Source organism: Nicotiana tomentosiformis, chromosome 1 (genome assembly GCF_000390325.3).
Source record: "Nicotiana tomentosiformis chromosome 1, ASM39032v3, whole genome shotgun sequence".
Classification (NCBI taxonomy): domain Eukaryota; kingdom Viridiplantae; phylum Streptophyta; class Magnoliopsida; order Solanales; family Solanaceae; genus Nicotiana; species Nicotiana tomentosiformis.
The window spans coordinates 34,223,284-34,240,319 of record NC_090812.1 but is presented as its reverse complement, the minus strand read 5'-3'; the positions used below and the strand labels follow the sequence as shown (position 1 = coordinate 34,240,319).

Here is a 17,036-nt window from a genome sequence, read left to right as displayed (position 1 = left end):
CCCATACCATATTATTGTCATAATACCGTAGTCAGTGCCATAAAATTCTTCTCAAGTTCATACAACACCAACCATAAAAATACCCCAAATCATCTGCTAAGCTCGCAATCATTCTCTTGACACTTAAGTCGACTTCCTCGGCCAGATTCAAATTCAAATCTCCACACATACGCCCCACTGGCAGAAAAGAAACCCTCCGCTCACATTACAAGGAACACACCTACGTAGATTACTATCCAGGAGATAACCCACCTCCCTAGCCTGAAATTGGCATCTTGTTATATCTTTTCGCAGCCACAATTACCATGCAATCACTTAGTCAATCTGAGTCCAAACTCATTTACCAGATATGAGAATTTAATTTACCCAAAATTTAACAATGTGAAAGATCCTTCAAAATATTCATTCTCGAGACTGTACGTCACATCAAATCAAAAAATCAAGCACCCAATGGCCTTCCCTTTACTTTTCAAAGAAACACTTCTAGTTATGTTCAAATCGTCTAAACACATCCCGCGGTCACATCATACCCATCATATCGCTATTCCACCGGTCATCGAGCCACAAATTCCACTGTAGGGTCATCACCAGACATATGAGTCCAATTGTTCAAGTTACAACTGAAGCTACCGATCTTAAGCTGCGGTCTAAACCTAGCCTCAAGTCCTCCAGACCGGCCCATCACCAAAACATAGAATACTCATCTCGAACTTCATTCATGGAATCACAAGCCGGCGATGCACAGCTGATACTGAGCGCTCATGTGCGCATACAAATATAGGAAGGAATTCAAAGAGTTATGTCTCAAGCGGAATCAATCTCGCATGATAAGGAAAGAAAGATGGGAAGTATATATCCTAAATGCCATGTAGCCTCTCGAAGATATGTATGGACGTCATCATACCGATCCGCAAGACTCTACTAGACACTTGCTCATGACTTGTAGAACCTATGAACCTAGAGCTTTGATACCACCTTGTCACGACCCAAAATATAACTAGTCATGATGGAACCTAACCCAACCCGGTAGGTAATCCAATTACCAACTATCCAATTTCAATAATAATTATTAAAGCAATTTAAGTAATTAAAGGTCTTAATCTTATACAAGCCCCAAGAACTGGTAGTACAAATCATGAGCTTCTAAGAATAAAGTTTACAAAGTGGAAATGAAATAAATACATAATCTGTTTGAATAGTACATAAACAGAGCTTTTATAACTCTAAGGCTACCATGAACAGGAGGCATCTACAACAGGAACACAAGTACATTTTAAAATCCCGCAACCATCGAGCACAACAACAACAACAGCCAACATCTGCACGCAATGTGCAGAAGTGTAATATCAGTACAACTAACCCCATGTACTGAGTAAGTAACAAACCTAACCTTAGGTTGAAAGTAGTGACGAGCTTCCACCAAGGTCGGGTCCAAAACTAATAGTCCACAACAGTTCATAACAACATAAAGCAAACACCAGAAGTAACTGAGAGGTAAAATGCTCAGCTAAATCATGGTTTCAAAAATAATAGTTCTTCCTTTCAAGTACATTAGTGAAAACCCAAATCGTTTACCGAAGTTTCCAAAAATATGAATAAGTTTGAAAACAATAATTTTTCCCAAAAATCCTCTCATTAATAAATGAGATGTTTTATTTTCCTTCTAGATAACCCATGTAAAAACAAATTCATCACTATGCCCATCTGTCAAAATGTGTAAAAATTATGAATAATGTGATGCAGTACAACGTGAGAAAAATACCCCTCTGTGCCTGTATGTCATGTGTGCATGCCAATGCGATGCCACTCAATGATAAAATCATAAACAGCCCCTCAGGCAGACCTCATAATCACTCGTATACAGCCCATCGGGTTTACCTCACAATCACTCGTAAACAACCCCTCGGGCTTACCTCACAATCACTCGTAAACAGCCCATCGGGCATACCTCACAATCACTCATGCCTCTCAGTCACTCATCACTCGGCAGTCGTACTCAGTAGGTACCTGCGCTCACTAGGGGTGTGTACAGACTACGGAGGGGCTCCTACAACCCAAACGCTATAATCTGCACGGATAACTCACGTGCTGCACGGACAACTCACGTGCTATAATATCATATTAGAACCCGCACGGACAACTCACGTGCCATAATAAGCCAATAAGGCCTGCTGCAGGCGAGAAACCCTGATCCGTATAATAGTAATAATATATATATAGCCAACATGGCCTGCTGCAACGTGCAGCCCGATCTCAAATATATCCTCACAATCAAGCCCTCGACCTCCCTCAGTCATCAATCTCTCCAGCTTCTCTCTCATGGGCTCACAATGTTACGAGAATAGCCCAAAAATGATGATATGATGTATCAATAAATAATAATAGAGACTGAGATATGATATGTAATGAAATGAATATGACTGAGTATGAATTTTAAAAAAAAAAATAATTCACAACAATATGACCTTTGTGGGTCCCCAAATACTTGCACATAGCCTCAATATAATTTTTAATATGCTTTTCAGCTCAATTTCTTTAACACATAAAACCGCATGGAAAATGCCAAGATTATTTAACTACAAAATTTCATAGAAACAATTATGTCACAATTTCTATAGTACACACCCACACGCCCGCCACCTAACATGTGTGTCACCTTCCAACAATTCATATAATATATATATTTAGGGTTCATACCCTCAGCTCCAAGATTAGAAGAGTTACTTACCTCGAACAAGCCAAATCTAATGTCGAGCAAGCGAAGCAATGCTCCAGAAGTCCCATTATGCGCGTATCAACTTCCGAACGGCTCGAATCTAGTCACAATTAATTTGATTCAGTCCACATAATTTTTAGGAATTAATTCCATATCAAAATATTAATACTTTTCCAAAATATTCGAAATTACTCCCCAAAAATCACCCATGGGGCCTACGTCTCAAAATCCGACGAAACTCACAAAATACGACAATCCATCTAATTACAAGTTCAACCATACTGATTTCACTCAATTCCGACTCCGAATTGGTATTCAAACTCGAAAAATTCTTTTTGTGACATTATAGAAATTTTCTTCTATTTCTCTTGAAGATTCAATAATCTTACACCAAAAATGAAGATTAATTCATGAAATATAATCACAAGGGAGTCAAGAACACTTACCCCAAGTTGTGTGGAAACTTTCTCTCCAAAATCGCCAAAACCGAGCTCCAAAATCGAAAAATGGGTAAAAATCACGAAACCCCGAATTTAAGCTTCTGTCCCAGCGATTTCGGCATCTGCGGACAAGGGGTCGCACCTGCGACCCTCGCTTCTGCAGACAAAATTGTGCGCCTGCGGAAACAACCGACCTTCTCAAATCTCGCATCTGCGGGCTCGCAGATGCGCATTCCCCTTCGCATCTGCGTTCGCCCCACGCCAGCCCAGTTCACACTTGGTCGCTTCTGCGACTTATTTCGTGCACATGCGGCTTCGCACCTTCGATTAAAAACTTCGCAGGTGCGATCACACCAGTAGGAAGCAGTTCCAGAAATGTTTCAAGTTGAATTTGATCTGTTAACCATCCGAAACTCACTCGAGCCACTCGGGACCCCGTCCAAATACACCAACAAGTCCTGAAACACACCACGGGCCTATTCGAGGCCTCAAATCACATCAAACAACCTCAAAATACGAACTACACATGGATTCAAGCGTAATAAATTTTGAAATTTCCAAATTCTACAAACGACGCCGAAACCTATCAATTCACGTCCGATTGACCTCAAATTTTGCATACAAGTCACATTTCACATTATGGACCTATTCCAATTTCCAGAATCGGATTCCGACCCCGATATCAAAAAGTCAAACCCCCGATCAAACTTTTCAAAAATTCAACTTTCGGCAATTGAAGCCAAATTCTACTACGGACCTCCAAATAATTTTTCGGATACGCTACTAAGCCCAAAATTACCATACAGAACAATTGGAATCATAAAAACTCCATTCCGGGGTCATTTACACATAAGCCGATATCCAGTCACTATTTTAACTTAAGCTTTAAACCTTGGAACTAAGTGTTCCAATTCATTCCAAAACCTCACCGGACACGAACCATTTACCCCGACAATTCACATAACAACTGTAAAGTACAATTTGAGCAGTAAATGGATAAACGGTGTTGTAATACTCAAAACGACTGGTCGGGTCGTTACACTCTCCCCCACTTAACCATACGTTCGTCCTCGAACGTGCCAAGAGTTGCTTCCAAGCCATCAAATCACTGTTCTATCTTACCACACACGTACCGGGGGGTGAACCCACATCACCCTATTCCATATAAGCTTGACAACACAATACAACTGAAATCATTGATTTAAATTTAGCACATAAACCTTGGAATTTAATTTCCAACATTTAGAAATTTCTTTTCAAGACACAAATCTTACATTTATACACTGTATTAGTTTGAACAAGCTCTATCAAGCCATAACCATCACCATAACCACGGACATAATCACCTAACATATTACACAACTCGCATGCTCGTAGCACCATTCATGATCACAGTGACTACTCCAAAACCAGCCACATACTAGTGTTACACCCCTATCGAACCAAACCTCATCCCAAAATTTCATGACCACTTACCAAATCAACAAGTCACGGAGCTCTCTCGCCCCAACCAGAATCATAATTGCTTTCTGAGCCGACTTTCAATATTATACTCCCGAACATACCGTAATCAAACCTGATAGTACCCATTCTAGGTCCAATGACCTTATATTACTAAACACAACTATTCCATAGACATGCCGCACCAATATAACTCAGAGCCACAACCCGTGCCATCCGTGCACCAATACACAACAATTCAAATGTACTCAATCATGGAAAAATGACTCAAATGAGAGAACTGCCCCGCCAGATTAACAAGTACCGCCACAATGAAATGCTAAAAATTCATCATACACCGTAGAACCATCACCCAATTCTAACACAAGGTTCATACCTTAACATAACTCCGCTGCAATGCGTGACCCCATCCAAACGTTGGTCCATATTACCTACCTCGAGTCACTATGCTCAAAAATCAATAACGACGGAGAGGCAAATGACCAAAATGCCACATAAAACCTGAAAGAACATAACCATTACGCAATCAATCATGCAATACCCAAATACTCATCATGCTCAAATTTTGCTATAAAGCTCAAATAGAACCGCACCATCTGTGCACATAACCAATGAATCACAACTCCTCGTAGCATAAAGGAGTAACTCATGGATGATTTCAGAATACGAATAAGTTCAACATTAACCGAATGACACATCCCTCAACAATAGCAGTATGAAGCCAACCATTCCGGCTCAGTGTAGAATACACATATTGATTGGGCCTACCAATGGACCCCCAAATCAACTCTGGTCACCTACAGTAAATAAATAACCCTTCGAAAATTCACGACGACAGAGTCATTATATATACCATTATCTAGCTAGCTTCGGCCTTGACTTCACAATCCGCAACCACGAAACAATCTGCTCCAAATCCATAGAACACACGAATCACCATTTCTGATTCCATCTCCACAGCCCGAATGTCTGACACATCTCTCATACACAATCATCCCACCAGGAATATTTTTCCCATCCTTTCTTGCCATATAGAAATGTCTTAAAATCAGCAGTCGATCAACCGGGAAAATGCCGCAATACCTAAAAATAAATATCCATAATTCAAAGCATAGCGCGCCTTCTGAAATGTATACCCTAGCCTTCCGAAACTCATCCGAGCACTTGGGATCCCGTCCAAATACACCAATAAGTCCTAAAACACACCAAAGACCTACTCGAGGCCTCAAATCACATCAAACAACCTCAAAATACGAACTACACACGGATTCAAGCCTACTAAATTTTGAAATTTCCAAATTCTACAAACGATGCCGAAATCTATCATATCACGTCCGATTGACCTCAAATTTTGCACACAAGTCACATTTCACATTACGGACCTATTCCAATTTCCAGAATCGAATTCCGATCCTGATATCAAAAAGTCAAACCCCCGGTCAAACTTTCCAAAAATTCAACTTTCGGCAATTTAAGCTAAATCCCACTACGGACCTCCAAATAATTTTCCGGATACGCTCCTAAGCCCAAAATCACCATACGGAGCTATTGGAATCATCAAAACTCCATTTCGGGGTCGTTTACATATAAATTGACATCCGGTCACTATTTTAACTTAAGTTTTAAACCTTGGAACTAAGTGTTCCAATTCATTCCAAACCTCACCGAACCCGAACCATTTACCCCAGCAATTCACATAATAACTGTAAAGTATAATTTGAGCAGTAAATGTGAAAACTGAATTGTAATACTCAAAAGGGCCGGCCGGGTCGTTACACTTATGAGCCTTTATCTCTTTGTCTTTCCCCTTTGTTTGTATAAGTAGAGGTACATATACAATGTACATGACACACATTCAAGTAAAAGGTGAAAAGATTCCTATTTCTTTCAAAAATGCAGATTATCTAAAGTTGTAGTCCTCCAAATTTGAACAGATCGAGGATTGAGGTAGTGAGGTTGCTTATGGCTGGGTTAGATGAATTTTCAGAAATCACTATTGTTTAGTGGATATTAACTTCCTATAGCTATCATATACATAATTACTTCCTATAGCTATTATTAGTTGTTACGCGACTGTATTCGTTGTATTCGGAAAGAGAATCAATTAATGTGTATCATTCCTAATTTAACTCAAAAAAATCAATTCTACATAAATTTCGATGCTACACGACTGTATTCGCGCTATTGTGTTCATGAATACAGTAATATGGGAGTCCAGCTATGCGACTGTATTCGCGTTACTGTATTCATGAATACAGTATGGGAATTCGCCTAAAACATAGGTGACTCCAGCTGTTTAATAACGGAAAGAGGTTCAATTAGCGTGTATCACTCCTAATTTAACTCAACAAAATTGATACATAAATTTCGTTGCTACTGTATGTCACACCTCCTTTTTTCCGAGGGGGATAGGGAGTTTTTCCATTTAAAATGACATTAATCGAAATGAGATTACTTATTTATCTCAGAGTCGCCACTTGGAATAATTTATGGTGACCCAAGTCACCGGTTTATTTTAAATTCCAAATCAAGAAAATTTGACTCTGTTAAAAGTCTGCGAAAAACCAGAAGACCGGGTAAGAAATTCTATTAACTCGGGAGAAGGTATAAGGCATTTTTAGATTTCGTGATTTTAGCACGGTCGCTCAACTATTATTAATTGGCCTAGTTGTCTGATTTATTACGTATTTTAAACCCATTTGTATATTTTTAACTTTTAAACCGCTTTTAATTATTTATGGAATTTGTTTGAACAAGTCGCGATGTCGCGCACTCGTTTATTTTTGTACATATTACGAATCGCGTCACGGGAACCGTACCCACGATCTACAACATATTTATTTTATTATTGTTCGAAGTTATGATCGGGTCACATGAAATGCACTCCCAAATAAGATTTACGTATCGTGACCATGCCACGGGAACCGTACCCATGGCCACGATAATTTATTTAATTAACGCACCTAAAGCAAACTAAGATATTCAAGGATTATTTTTCCTAAAGTACTTTGAGATTGCCGTATGGTCATGATGTATGAAAATTGTTATGGATAAATTGCAAGACTTAGTCATTGAAAGATGAAACTAGCTTATGAATCTAATTAACATGGTGGCCAACCAATCTTGAATTGTTTAAGTCCAAAACGGCCCAAAAATCGTCATGTTGAAATGAGGTTCAGTTGCTAAACAGAGTTAAAGAAAAAAAAAACATCAACTCTAGTATTGAAATAATCATCTACTGATTAAATGCCAAAAAAGATGAAGCAATCACGCCAAACAACAATAGAGAAAGAAACTTTATGTGTGCAAGCTTTATGAATCATCCACATGTGTTTACAGTAGTAGTTAAACAGATATATAATGGAGAAATGAGCATTAGATCAATTGACTTAACTCAAAAGATTAACAAAACTATTCAAGGTATTTTAAACCACAAACAATAGACAAAATATGTTGTTGATAACTTGATGATTCGTGACTTAGAATCCAGTCCAACCTTAACAGAAACGCAACAATAAATACCCACTGTTCAGATTTAATTACAATACAACCTCTCATCACTAGATTTACCACTCAAACATTCAACAACAGCGATTCTAATGATAATCTAAATTAACGTTAACTTCTTGTCAAATATCGTACACTGAAACTTTGAAAATTTACACTTTGCGAGGGAACAATATTGTCAACAATTATTTTCAGCTACAACAATTAACAAAATTTAGATACTAACACCCTATATAACCACTCTCCATGCTAGACTCCAGATTTTCTTTTCAACATGCCCTGTTAGCTTCAACTAGATGAGATGATTCATTTCAAACCAAATAGCATTTATACACCAAGCATTGTATAGCTCATATATTAACATAGGTAGTACCAACTATCAGTGAACCAATCAATTCATTATTTACACTTAGAACACTCAAACCATCAAATTATTATCTAAACATCACATAGATTTACATGATAAATGGAAATTAACCAGAAATTATACCATTTAAAGGGTATTACATTTTCAGAATCTAAATCAATACCTGGACAGCAGTAAGAACAAAAAGAAAATAAGCCTCTGAGATTGAGAAGCACAACTAAAGTTGAATCAACTAGGACTTGACAGAAATCAGCAGCAATCAAGCAGAAAATGAAGCTCAGTAAACTTCAAATCCAGAAAATCCCAACAGCAATGAAGTAGTAAGAAAGGAAGAAATGAAGATTTTTTTTAAAAATATATATTGGCTATTTCAGAACAGGAGATGATGGACAAAGGAAAAAAATTTCTGAAAGTGTAGTCAATTCTCCTGAAAGTATTTTTTTTTTCCTTCTTTTTTCAGAACTAAAAAAATTGTAGATGGACAATTGAGGAGAAGAAGAGCACTCTCTTAGAACCCTATTTTTTCTATCAAAAATCTCTTCTTCATAAAAAATCGAAAAAACCTCTTATTTATAACTTCTCTCGAACCTTCTCTCCTTGCATGCCAAAGAATCCGAAAATCACCCACAGAATCCAGAAAATCTCGAATTGGCGAGATAAGACAGATGTAAAGAGTAGATCAAATGTGACTCGATCCTACGCCCCATATTTTTCCTATTTTCGCCAAAAGAGCATAAATCTGAAAGAAAAAATGAGAGAGCATGCGTGAAATCCAGAAAGAATAATTTCGTTTGTCAGAAGTCATTAGGATACGTGGCAAAGAGAGAGAGGAAGGACCATGTGCGCGAGTTTGAGGTGAACTCGCCTGAGTTGGGAGAGTTTGGGTGGGGTTGAGGCCTGGAGGAGGCGATAGAGATGGAAGGGGAAATGAGGAGTGACGGTAATTTGCTAGGTTTAGGGTTTGTGTGTAAAGTAATTTTTATATGGTAATGGGAAGGAGATCCAGACCGTTGATTTGAGATTGGAAGGACGAATGAGATTAAAAGGAGGTGTCTGGAGGGTCAATGGGTCTTGGGGCGGGTCAATTGATGGGTCAAAGGGATTGGGCTGGGGCGGATTTGTGGGGGAATTGGGCCATTGAGAGCTTTTGGCCCAGTTTTACATAAGACCAAACAACCTTTTATTTCTTTTCTTTGTTTTTCTTGATTTTAAATTCTTCAAAATTAATTAAAAATCCTAATTAAGTCCTAACCTAATCTAACTTGTAGAATCAAACATAATTATCTTTTTCTACCATTTAAGTAATTAAATTAACTTAAAAACTAATGAAATGAAATTACTAATTTAAAACCAAAAGCTTTAAAAAAAATGACCATTATTTTTTGTGATTTTTGTTTAATAGTGCAATTAATTCATGTAATTAAATCCCAAATGCAATTAAGATCTAAAATGCCTTGCAATGAAATATTAACCATTTTTTGGTGTTTTTCTACGATTTTAAAGATATTAAATGCGCCACTAAATGCAAATAATTAATTGACAGAAAATTTCTAAAATTTCTGTAAAAATAAAATAAAAAATTTAAAAAATTAGAAAATTTTATTTTTGTGGATTTGTAGGAGTATATTTCGTCGGGCAAAAATCACGTGCTCACAGTTGCCCCTCTTTGCTCAGAAACACGAAGAGTTTTTGGGTAAAGATAAAGTGAGCAATTACGAGCAATTTTTGCCCGTTTGGATACTCCATGGGAAGCGTTTTGAAAAGTTTTACCGAACCTTGCTTCCTAGGTTGTCTACATATCCTTGGCTATAAAGGAATCAGGTCGGTGTAGTTCTGGAAGTTTTGGTAGCTGGGACTACCGAGAAGCCATGATTTCACCGCTGTTGCTGCTGTTAGTGCTTGCTGAACTCCTTATTACAACGAAATCAAAATAAAAATAAACTAAGCAAGTCTATCAGCTATGAGTCACAAGATTCCTATCTATAAGTCTTCAGAAACTTGATCTTGAATCTTCTAACAGTTCTGTTGTGCATCTCGAACTGTCGACTCGCATTCTTGAGGCGAGCTTCTGCTACCTCTAACTTGAATTGACCCTGTTCTACAGGTGGGCGCTTGATGATGACTTAACTTGAAATAAAATTCCCACGTTCTCCAGGTGGGCGCCTGTCAATAATTTGAACTTTGAAATAAACTCTCTCGTTCGTTAGGTAGGCGTCTGAGAACTTAAAACTTGCAATGAATTTCCTCATTATCCAGGTGGGCGCCTGATGTCAATTTGAAAAGAATTCCCTCATTCTCCAGGTGGGCGCCTGATGCTGACTTAAAACATGAAATAAATTCCCCATTCTCCAGGTGGGCACCTGCCTCTGACTTAAAACTTGAAATGAATTCCCTCGTTCTCCAAGTGGGCGCCTGATGCTGACTTAAAACTTGAAATAAATTCCCTCGTTTTCCAGGTTGGCGCCTGATGACTTAAAACTTGCAATGAATTCCCTCATTATCCAGGTGGGCGCTTGATGTCAACTTAAAAAGGATTCCCTCATTCTCCAGGTGGGTGCCTGATGCTGACTTAAAACTTGAAATAAATTCCATTATTCTCAAGGTGGGCGCCTGCTGACTTAAAACTTGAAATGAATTCCCTCGTTTTCCAGGAGGGTGCCTGATGTTGACTTAACACTTGAAATGAATTCCCTCGTTTTTCAGGTGGGCGCCTGATGCTGACTTAAAACTTGAAATAATTTCCCTTGTTCTCCAGGTGGGCGCCTGATGACTTAAAACCTGAAATAAATTCCCTCATTTTCCTGGTGGGTGCCTGATGTTGACTTAACACTTGAAATGAATTCCCTCGTTCTTCAGGTGGGCGCCTGATGCTGACTTAAAACTTGATATAAATTTTCTCATTCTCCAGGTGGGCGCCTGCTGACTTAAAACATGAAATAAATTCCCTCATTCTCCATGTGGGCAAATGCTGACTTAAAACTTGAAATGAATTCCCTCGTTTTCCAGGTGGGTGCCTGATGTTGACTTAAAACTTGAAATGAATTCCCTCATTCTCCAGGTGGGCGCCTGCTAAATTAAAACTTGAAATGAATTCCCTCGTTTTCCAGGTGGGTGTCTGATGTTGACTTAACACTTGAAATTAATTCCCCCGTTCTTCAGGTGGGCGCCTGATGCTGACTTAAAACTTGAAATAATTTCCCTCGTTCTCCAGGTGGGGGCCTTATGCTGACTTAAAACTTGAAATAATTTCCCTCGTTCTCCAGGTGGGTGCCTGATGACTTAAAACTTGAAATGAATTCCCTCGTTTTCCAGGTGGGTGCCTGATGTTGACTTAACACTTGAAATGAATTCCCTCATTCTTCAGGTGGACGCCTGATGCCGACTTAAAACTTGAAATAAATTCCCTCATTCTCCAGGTGGGCGCCTGCTCACTTAAAACTTGAACTGAATTCGCTCGTTTTCCAGGTGGGTGCCTGATGCTGACTTAAAACTTGAAATGAATTCCCTCATTCTCAAGGTGGGCGCCTGCTGTTGACTTAAAACTTGAAATAAATTCCCTCATTCTCCAGGTGGGCGCCTACTGTTGAGTTAAAACTTGAAATAAATACCCTCGTTCTCCAGGTGGGTGCCTGATGCTAACTTAAAACTTGAAATAATTTCCCTCGTTCTCCAGGTGGGTGCCTGATGCTGTCTTAAAACTTGAAATGAATTCCCTCATTCTCCAGGTGGGTACCTGATGCTGACTTAAAACTTTAAATAAATTCCCTCATTCTCCAGGTGGGCGCCTGATGTTGACTTAAAACTTGAAATGAATTCCCTCATTCTCCAGGTGGGAGCCTCCTATTGACTTAAAACTTGAAATAAATTCCCTTGTTCTCCAGGTGGGTGCCTGCTGTTGACTTAAAACTTGAAATAAATTCCCTCGTTCTCCAGGTGGGTGCCTGATGCTGACTTAAAACTTGAAATGAATTCCCTCATTCTCCAGGTGGGCGCCTACTATTGACTTAAAACTTGAAATAAATTCCCTCGTTCTCCAGGTGGGTGCCTGATGCTAACTTAAAACTTAAAATGAATTCCCTCATTCTCCAGGTGGGCGCCTACTATTGACTTAAAACTTGAAATAAATTTCCTTGTTCTCCAGGTGGGTGCCTGCTGTTGACTTAAAACTTGAAATAAATTCCCTTATTCTCCAGGTGGGTGCTTGATGCTGACTAAAAACTTGAAATGAATTCCCTCATATTCCAGGTGGGCGCCTGCTATCACAACAACACAGACAAAACAGAGAAACTTTTCTGCCCCAATTTGTACCAGGAACATTCATTGGTTGTTAGTTGAATCCCATTATCCAGGAGGGTCCTGAAAATTTAAAACTAGATCCCATTATCCAGGAGGGTCTTGAAAACTTGAAATTAAATCCCATTATCCAGGAGGGTCCTGAACAGTTGAAATTAACTCCCATTATCCATGAGGGTCCTGAAAACGTAAAACTGAACTTATCTGGAACATGCTTTCCTCATGGGGGATTCCTGGCAAAGCAAACAAGATTTCTTGCCCCTACTTAAAAGAAAAAAAAATTTGTCAGTTTGAAAATGTGGCGGTTAGTTTGTGGCATCCTTGCTGAAGGTGTCTGCTTCTGCCACTACCCCGCTTCATTCTGATTAGCTGCTTCGGGCTACAAAGAATTGTTTGACCATTTGATCGAACCTCGACCACAAAACCTCTAAATAACTTGAATCCCTCACACTCAACTCGTCGTATGGCACTTTTATTCTGACAACTGTTGAACCTTTGCATTTCCTACAAATTCACGAATCACTTGACCACCTGAACTTCAATTACCACCGCATTGCTCATTCTAAATCATGTCACTTGTGATGTGCCTGTCCCAATTTCACTTGGTGCAAATAAAAAGCTGGTAATGAGCTTTGAAGTCCTTTCTTGCTTGCTTAACAAAGACTAATTTGCCAGAGACTTAGAAAAATAGACCCCAAAGAAACGAATCGAAGTGACTTTAAGAATTAGGAATAAAAAGGAAAAAAACAGATATGACTATTTGAACAAAAATGGAAAAGAGACTTATCTGAATGAAGCAGCTGGCTCCAATGATCATGACATGCATTTCGGATTGATCAGCCTTATCCATCCAACTAATCACATTTCAGTTCATGCCATGTCTTCATACTTCAAAATCGGGGTTTCCATAATTCAATTTCTCTCTAAAGTCATGGACCTCATTTGGCTTGTAATGCCCCGAGGGGTTTTCGCCAGCATGCCTCTCTCATTTGCTCCTCTCTCAACTTACAGTCGCCTTCCAGTGCCCGTAAGGGTTTTCACCAATAAGACTCTCTCAATTTGAATTTTCTCTCGACTCACCATCGCCCTACGGTGCTCGTGAGGGTTTTCACCAATAAGACTCTCTCATTTATTAATTTTCCTTGTGCCCATGAACAAGGCGCTACCCATGATGTAAATCATACCTCTATCTCACTTGACTTGGCATCCTCAGAGTTGATCAGAAGGTCTTTCTTTGGACTGTAGTGTTGGTTTTTGGACAGGGTTAGAAAGAAAGGGTGGCATGAAGTCTCAAAATAATTTAAGATGAAGGGGTTCAAAATTACAACTTTTGGAATCAGATCTTTTTACAAAACTAAAACTTCTGCCCCAGTTTCTTCGAATCTGGGGAATTTTGGATTTTTATTTTGATGGGACCGAACCGTGTAATGCTGCCTACGTATTCTTAAAAGGAATCAGATCGAACGTAGTTCAAACTAGTAAAAGTTGTTTTGTTTTTGTTACTTTGCTTTTCTTTTTCTTTTTCTCCTTTCTTTCTTTCTTTCTTTTGCTTTTCTCTTTTTTCTTCTTTTTTTTCTTTTATTTTTTGTCTTTTCTTTTCTTTTCTATTTCTAACTCTACTTCTGATTCCAAAAGAAGGGTATGAAAGAAACTAAATAAGGCTCAAAAAGGGGTAACAAATGATAAAAGTGTTTGGAGTAGCAGAATAAAATGCCTTCGTCATTCCAACTTTGAACTTGCCTAGTACAAAATGCGATTGAAGATAAGCAAAGAAATCATACATAATATCTCTTGACTACATCAGAATTGATAGCCATATCCACACATTTCCCTTCTATGTCTGTTAAATACAAAGCACCATCGGGCAACACCTTTGTCACAATGAACGGCCCCTGCCAGTTTGGGGCGAACTTGCCTTTAGCTTTGGCCTGATGTGGAAGGATGCGTTTCAGTACCAACTGGCCCACTTCAAATTTCCGGGGACGCACCTTCTTGTTGTATGCTCTTGCCATACAACAAGATTGGCCCACTGCTGCCAATCCTTTTTCTTCAATCAAACTCAACTGCTCTAGCCGGGTTTTGACCCACTCATCATCATCAATTTCAGCTTCAACAACGATCCGAAGGGATGGAATCTCAACTTTCGCAGGTATAACTGCCTCAGTTCCATATACCAGCAAATAAGGAGTTGCACCTACTGAAGTGCGAACAGTAATGAGATAACCTAGTAAAGCAAAAGGTAAATTTTCATGCCATTGCCTGGAACCTTGCACCATCTTATGAAGTATCTTCTTTACGTTCTTGTTAGCATCCTCAACAGCTCCATTTGCCTTAGGACGATACGGAGTGGAGTTTCGATGCATAATCTTGAACTGTTGGCAGACCTCTTTCATCAAATGACTATTGAGGTTAGCAGCATTGTCTGTGATGATAACCTTGGGAATTCCTAACCGGCAAATGATATTTGAATGAACAAAATCTACCACCGCCTTCTTGGTCACGGACTTGAAAGTTACATCTTCGACCCACTTGGTAAAGTAATCAATGGCCGTTTGACACTGCCGGCTCAATTGGTCCAATGACGTCCATGCCCCAAGCAACAAAAGGCCAAGGTGAAGACATTGTGTGTAACTCAGATGGCGGGGAATGAATCAAATCACCGTGCACCTGGCATTGATGACATTTGCGAACAAAGCTGATGCAATCTCGTTCCATGGTGAGCCAATAATAACCTGCTCGGAGAATCTTCTTTGCCAAAACATACCCACTCATATGCGGTCCGAAAACTCCGGAATGCACTTCGTCCATGATGGTAGAAGCTTGTTTAGAATCTATGCACCTTAGTAGTCCTAGATCTGGAGTCCTCTTGTACAAGATTCCCCCACTTAAGAAAAATCCACAAGCCAGACGTCGAACGGTTATCTTTTGATCACTTGTGGCATGTACCGGATATACCCCCGACTTGATGTATTCCTTGACATCATGGAACCAAGGCTCACTATCAAGTTCTTCCTCAGCCACATTGCAATAGGCATGTTGATCACGGACTTGGATATGCAGAGGGTCGACGTAAGTCTTATCCGGATTGTGTAACATTGATGCTAGAGTAGCCAAAGCGTCAACAATCTCATTATGAATCCTGGGAATATGCCTGAATTCTACTGACCTGAATCATTGACAAAGATCATGCAGACACTGTTGATACGGTATGAGCTTCAAATCCCGAGTCTCCCGTTCTCCCTGAATCTGGTGAACCAACAAATCTGAATCTCCCAAAACCAATATTTCCTGAACTCCCATGTCTATCGCTAGTCTCAAACCTAGAATGCATGCCTCGTACTTAGCCATATTTTTAGTGCAATAAAATCGAAGCTAAGCTATTACGGGGTAGTGATGCCTTGTTTCAGAAATGAGTACAACCTCTATTCCGACGCCGTTCGTGTTAGCAACTCCATCAAAGAAGAGTTTCCAACCGGGTTATTCCTCATGGTCAAAATCATCAACATACATTACCTCTTCATCGGGAAAATAAGTCTTCAATGGTTCATACTCTTCATCCACTGGATTCTCGGCCAAGTGGTCGGCCAAGGCTTGGGCTTTCATCGCGGTCCGGGTCACATAGATGATGTCAAATTCTGTGAGTAAAATCTGCCAATTTACAAGTCTTCCTGTAGGCATAGGCTTATGAAATATAGACTTTAGAGGATCCATGCGAGAAATGAGGTAAGTAGTGTAGGACGACAGATAATGCTTCTAACTTTTGTGCTACCCAAGTCAGGGTGCAACACGTCCTTTCAAGAAGAGTATACTTAACCTCATAAGCAGTGAACTTCTTGCTGAGATAATAAATGGCTTGCTCTTTCTTGCCTGTGATGTCGTGTTGACCCAGTACACAACCAAAAGAATTATCCAGGACTGTCAGATAGAGAATCAAAGGTCTCCCAGGCTCTGGCGGGACCAGCACAGGTTGGTTTGACAGGTACCTCTTGATCTTATCAAATGCTTCCTGACACTTGCCAGTCCACTTAACCGCAACATTCTTCTTCAACAACCTAAAAATGGGCTCACAAGTCGTTGTGAGTTGAGCAATAAACCTGCTGATATAGTTTAACCTCCCGAGAAGGCTCATCACCTCAATTTTATTATTTGGCGGTGGTAATTCTTGGATGGCCTTGATCTTTGACGGGTCCAACTCAATACCGCGTCGACTGACTATGAATCCCAATGGTTTCTCAGGCGGGACACCAAATGC

At 39.5% G+C, this 17,036-nt stretch overlaps 1 protein-coding gene across 1 annotated transcript; it reads right to left on the bottom strand.

Annotated features, from left to right (window-relative positions):
- Window positions 1-12,949: 12,949 nt before the first annotated feature.
- Window positions 12,950-15,147, bottom strand: LOC117277034 (uncharacterized). The gene is made up of 2 exons (XM_070193978.1): window positions 14,773-15,147; window positions 12,950-13,045 (listed from the first exon to the last, which is right to left on the bottom strand). The coding sequence occupies exons 1-2, from the start codon at window positions 15,145-15,147 to the stop codon at window positions 12,950-12,952; spliced, it is 471 nt and encodes a 156-aa protein (XP_070050079.1).
- Window positions 15,148-17,036: the final 1,889 nt, after the last annotated feature.

Coding starts and splice junctions, on each gene's coding strand:
- LOC117277034 (XM_070193978.1), bottom strand. CDS start 15,147: ATGCATCGAAACTCCACTCCGTATCGTCCTAAGGCAAATGGAGCTGTT. Junction 13,046..14,772: donor CAAGAGCATACAACAAGAAG/GTGCGTCCCCGG, acceptor TCTTTTAAGTAG/GGGCAAGAAATCTTGTTTGC.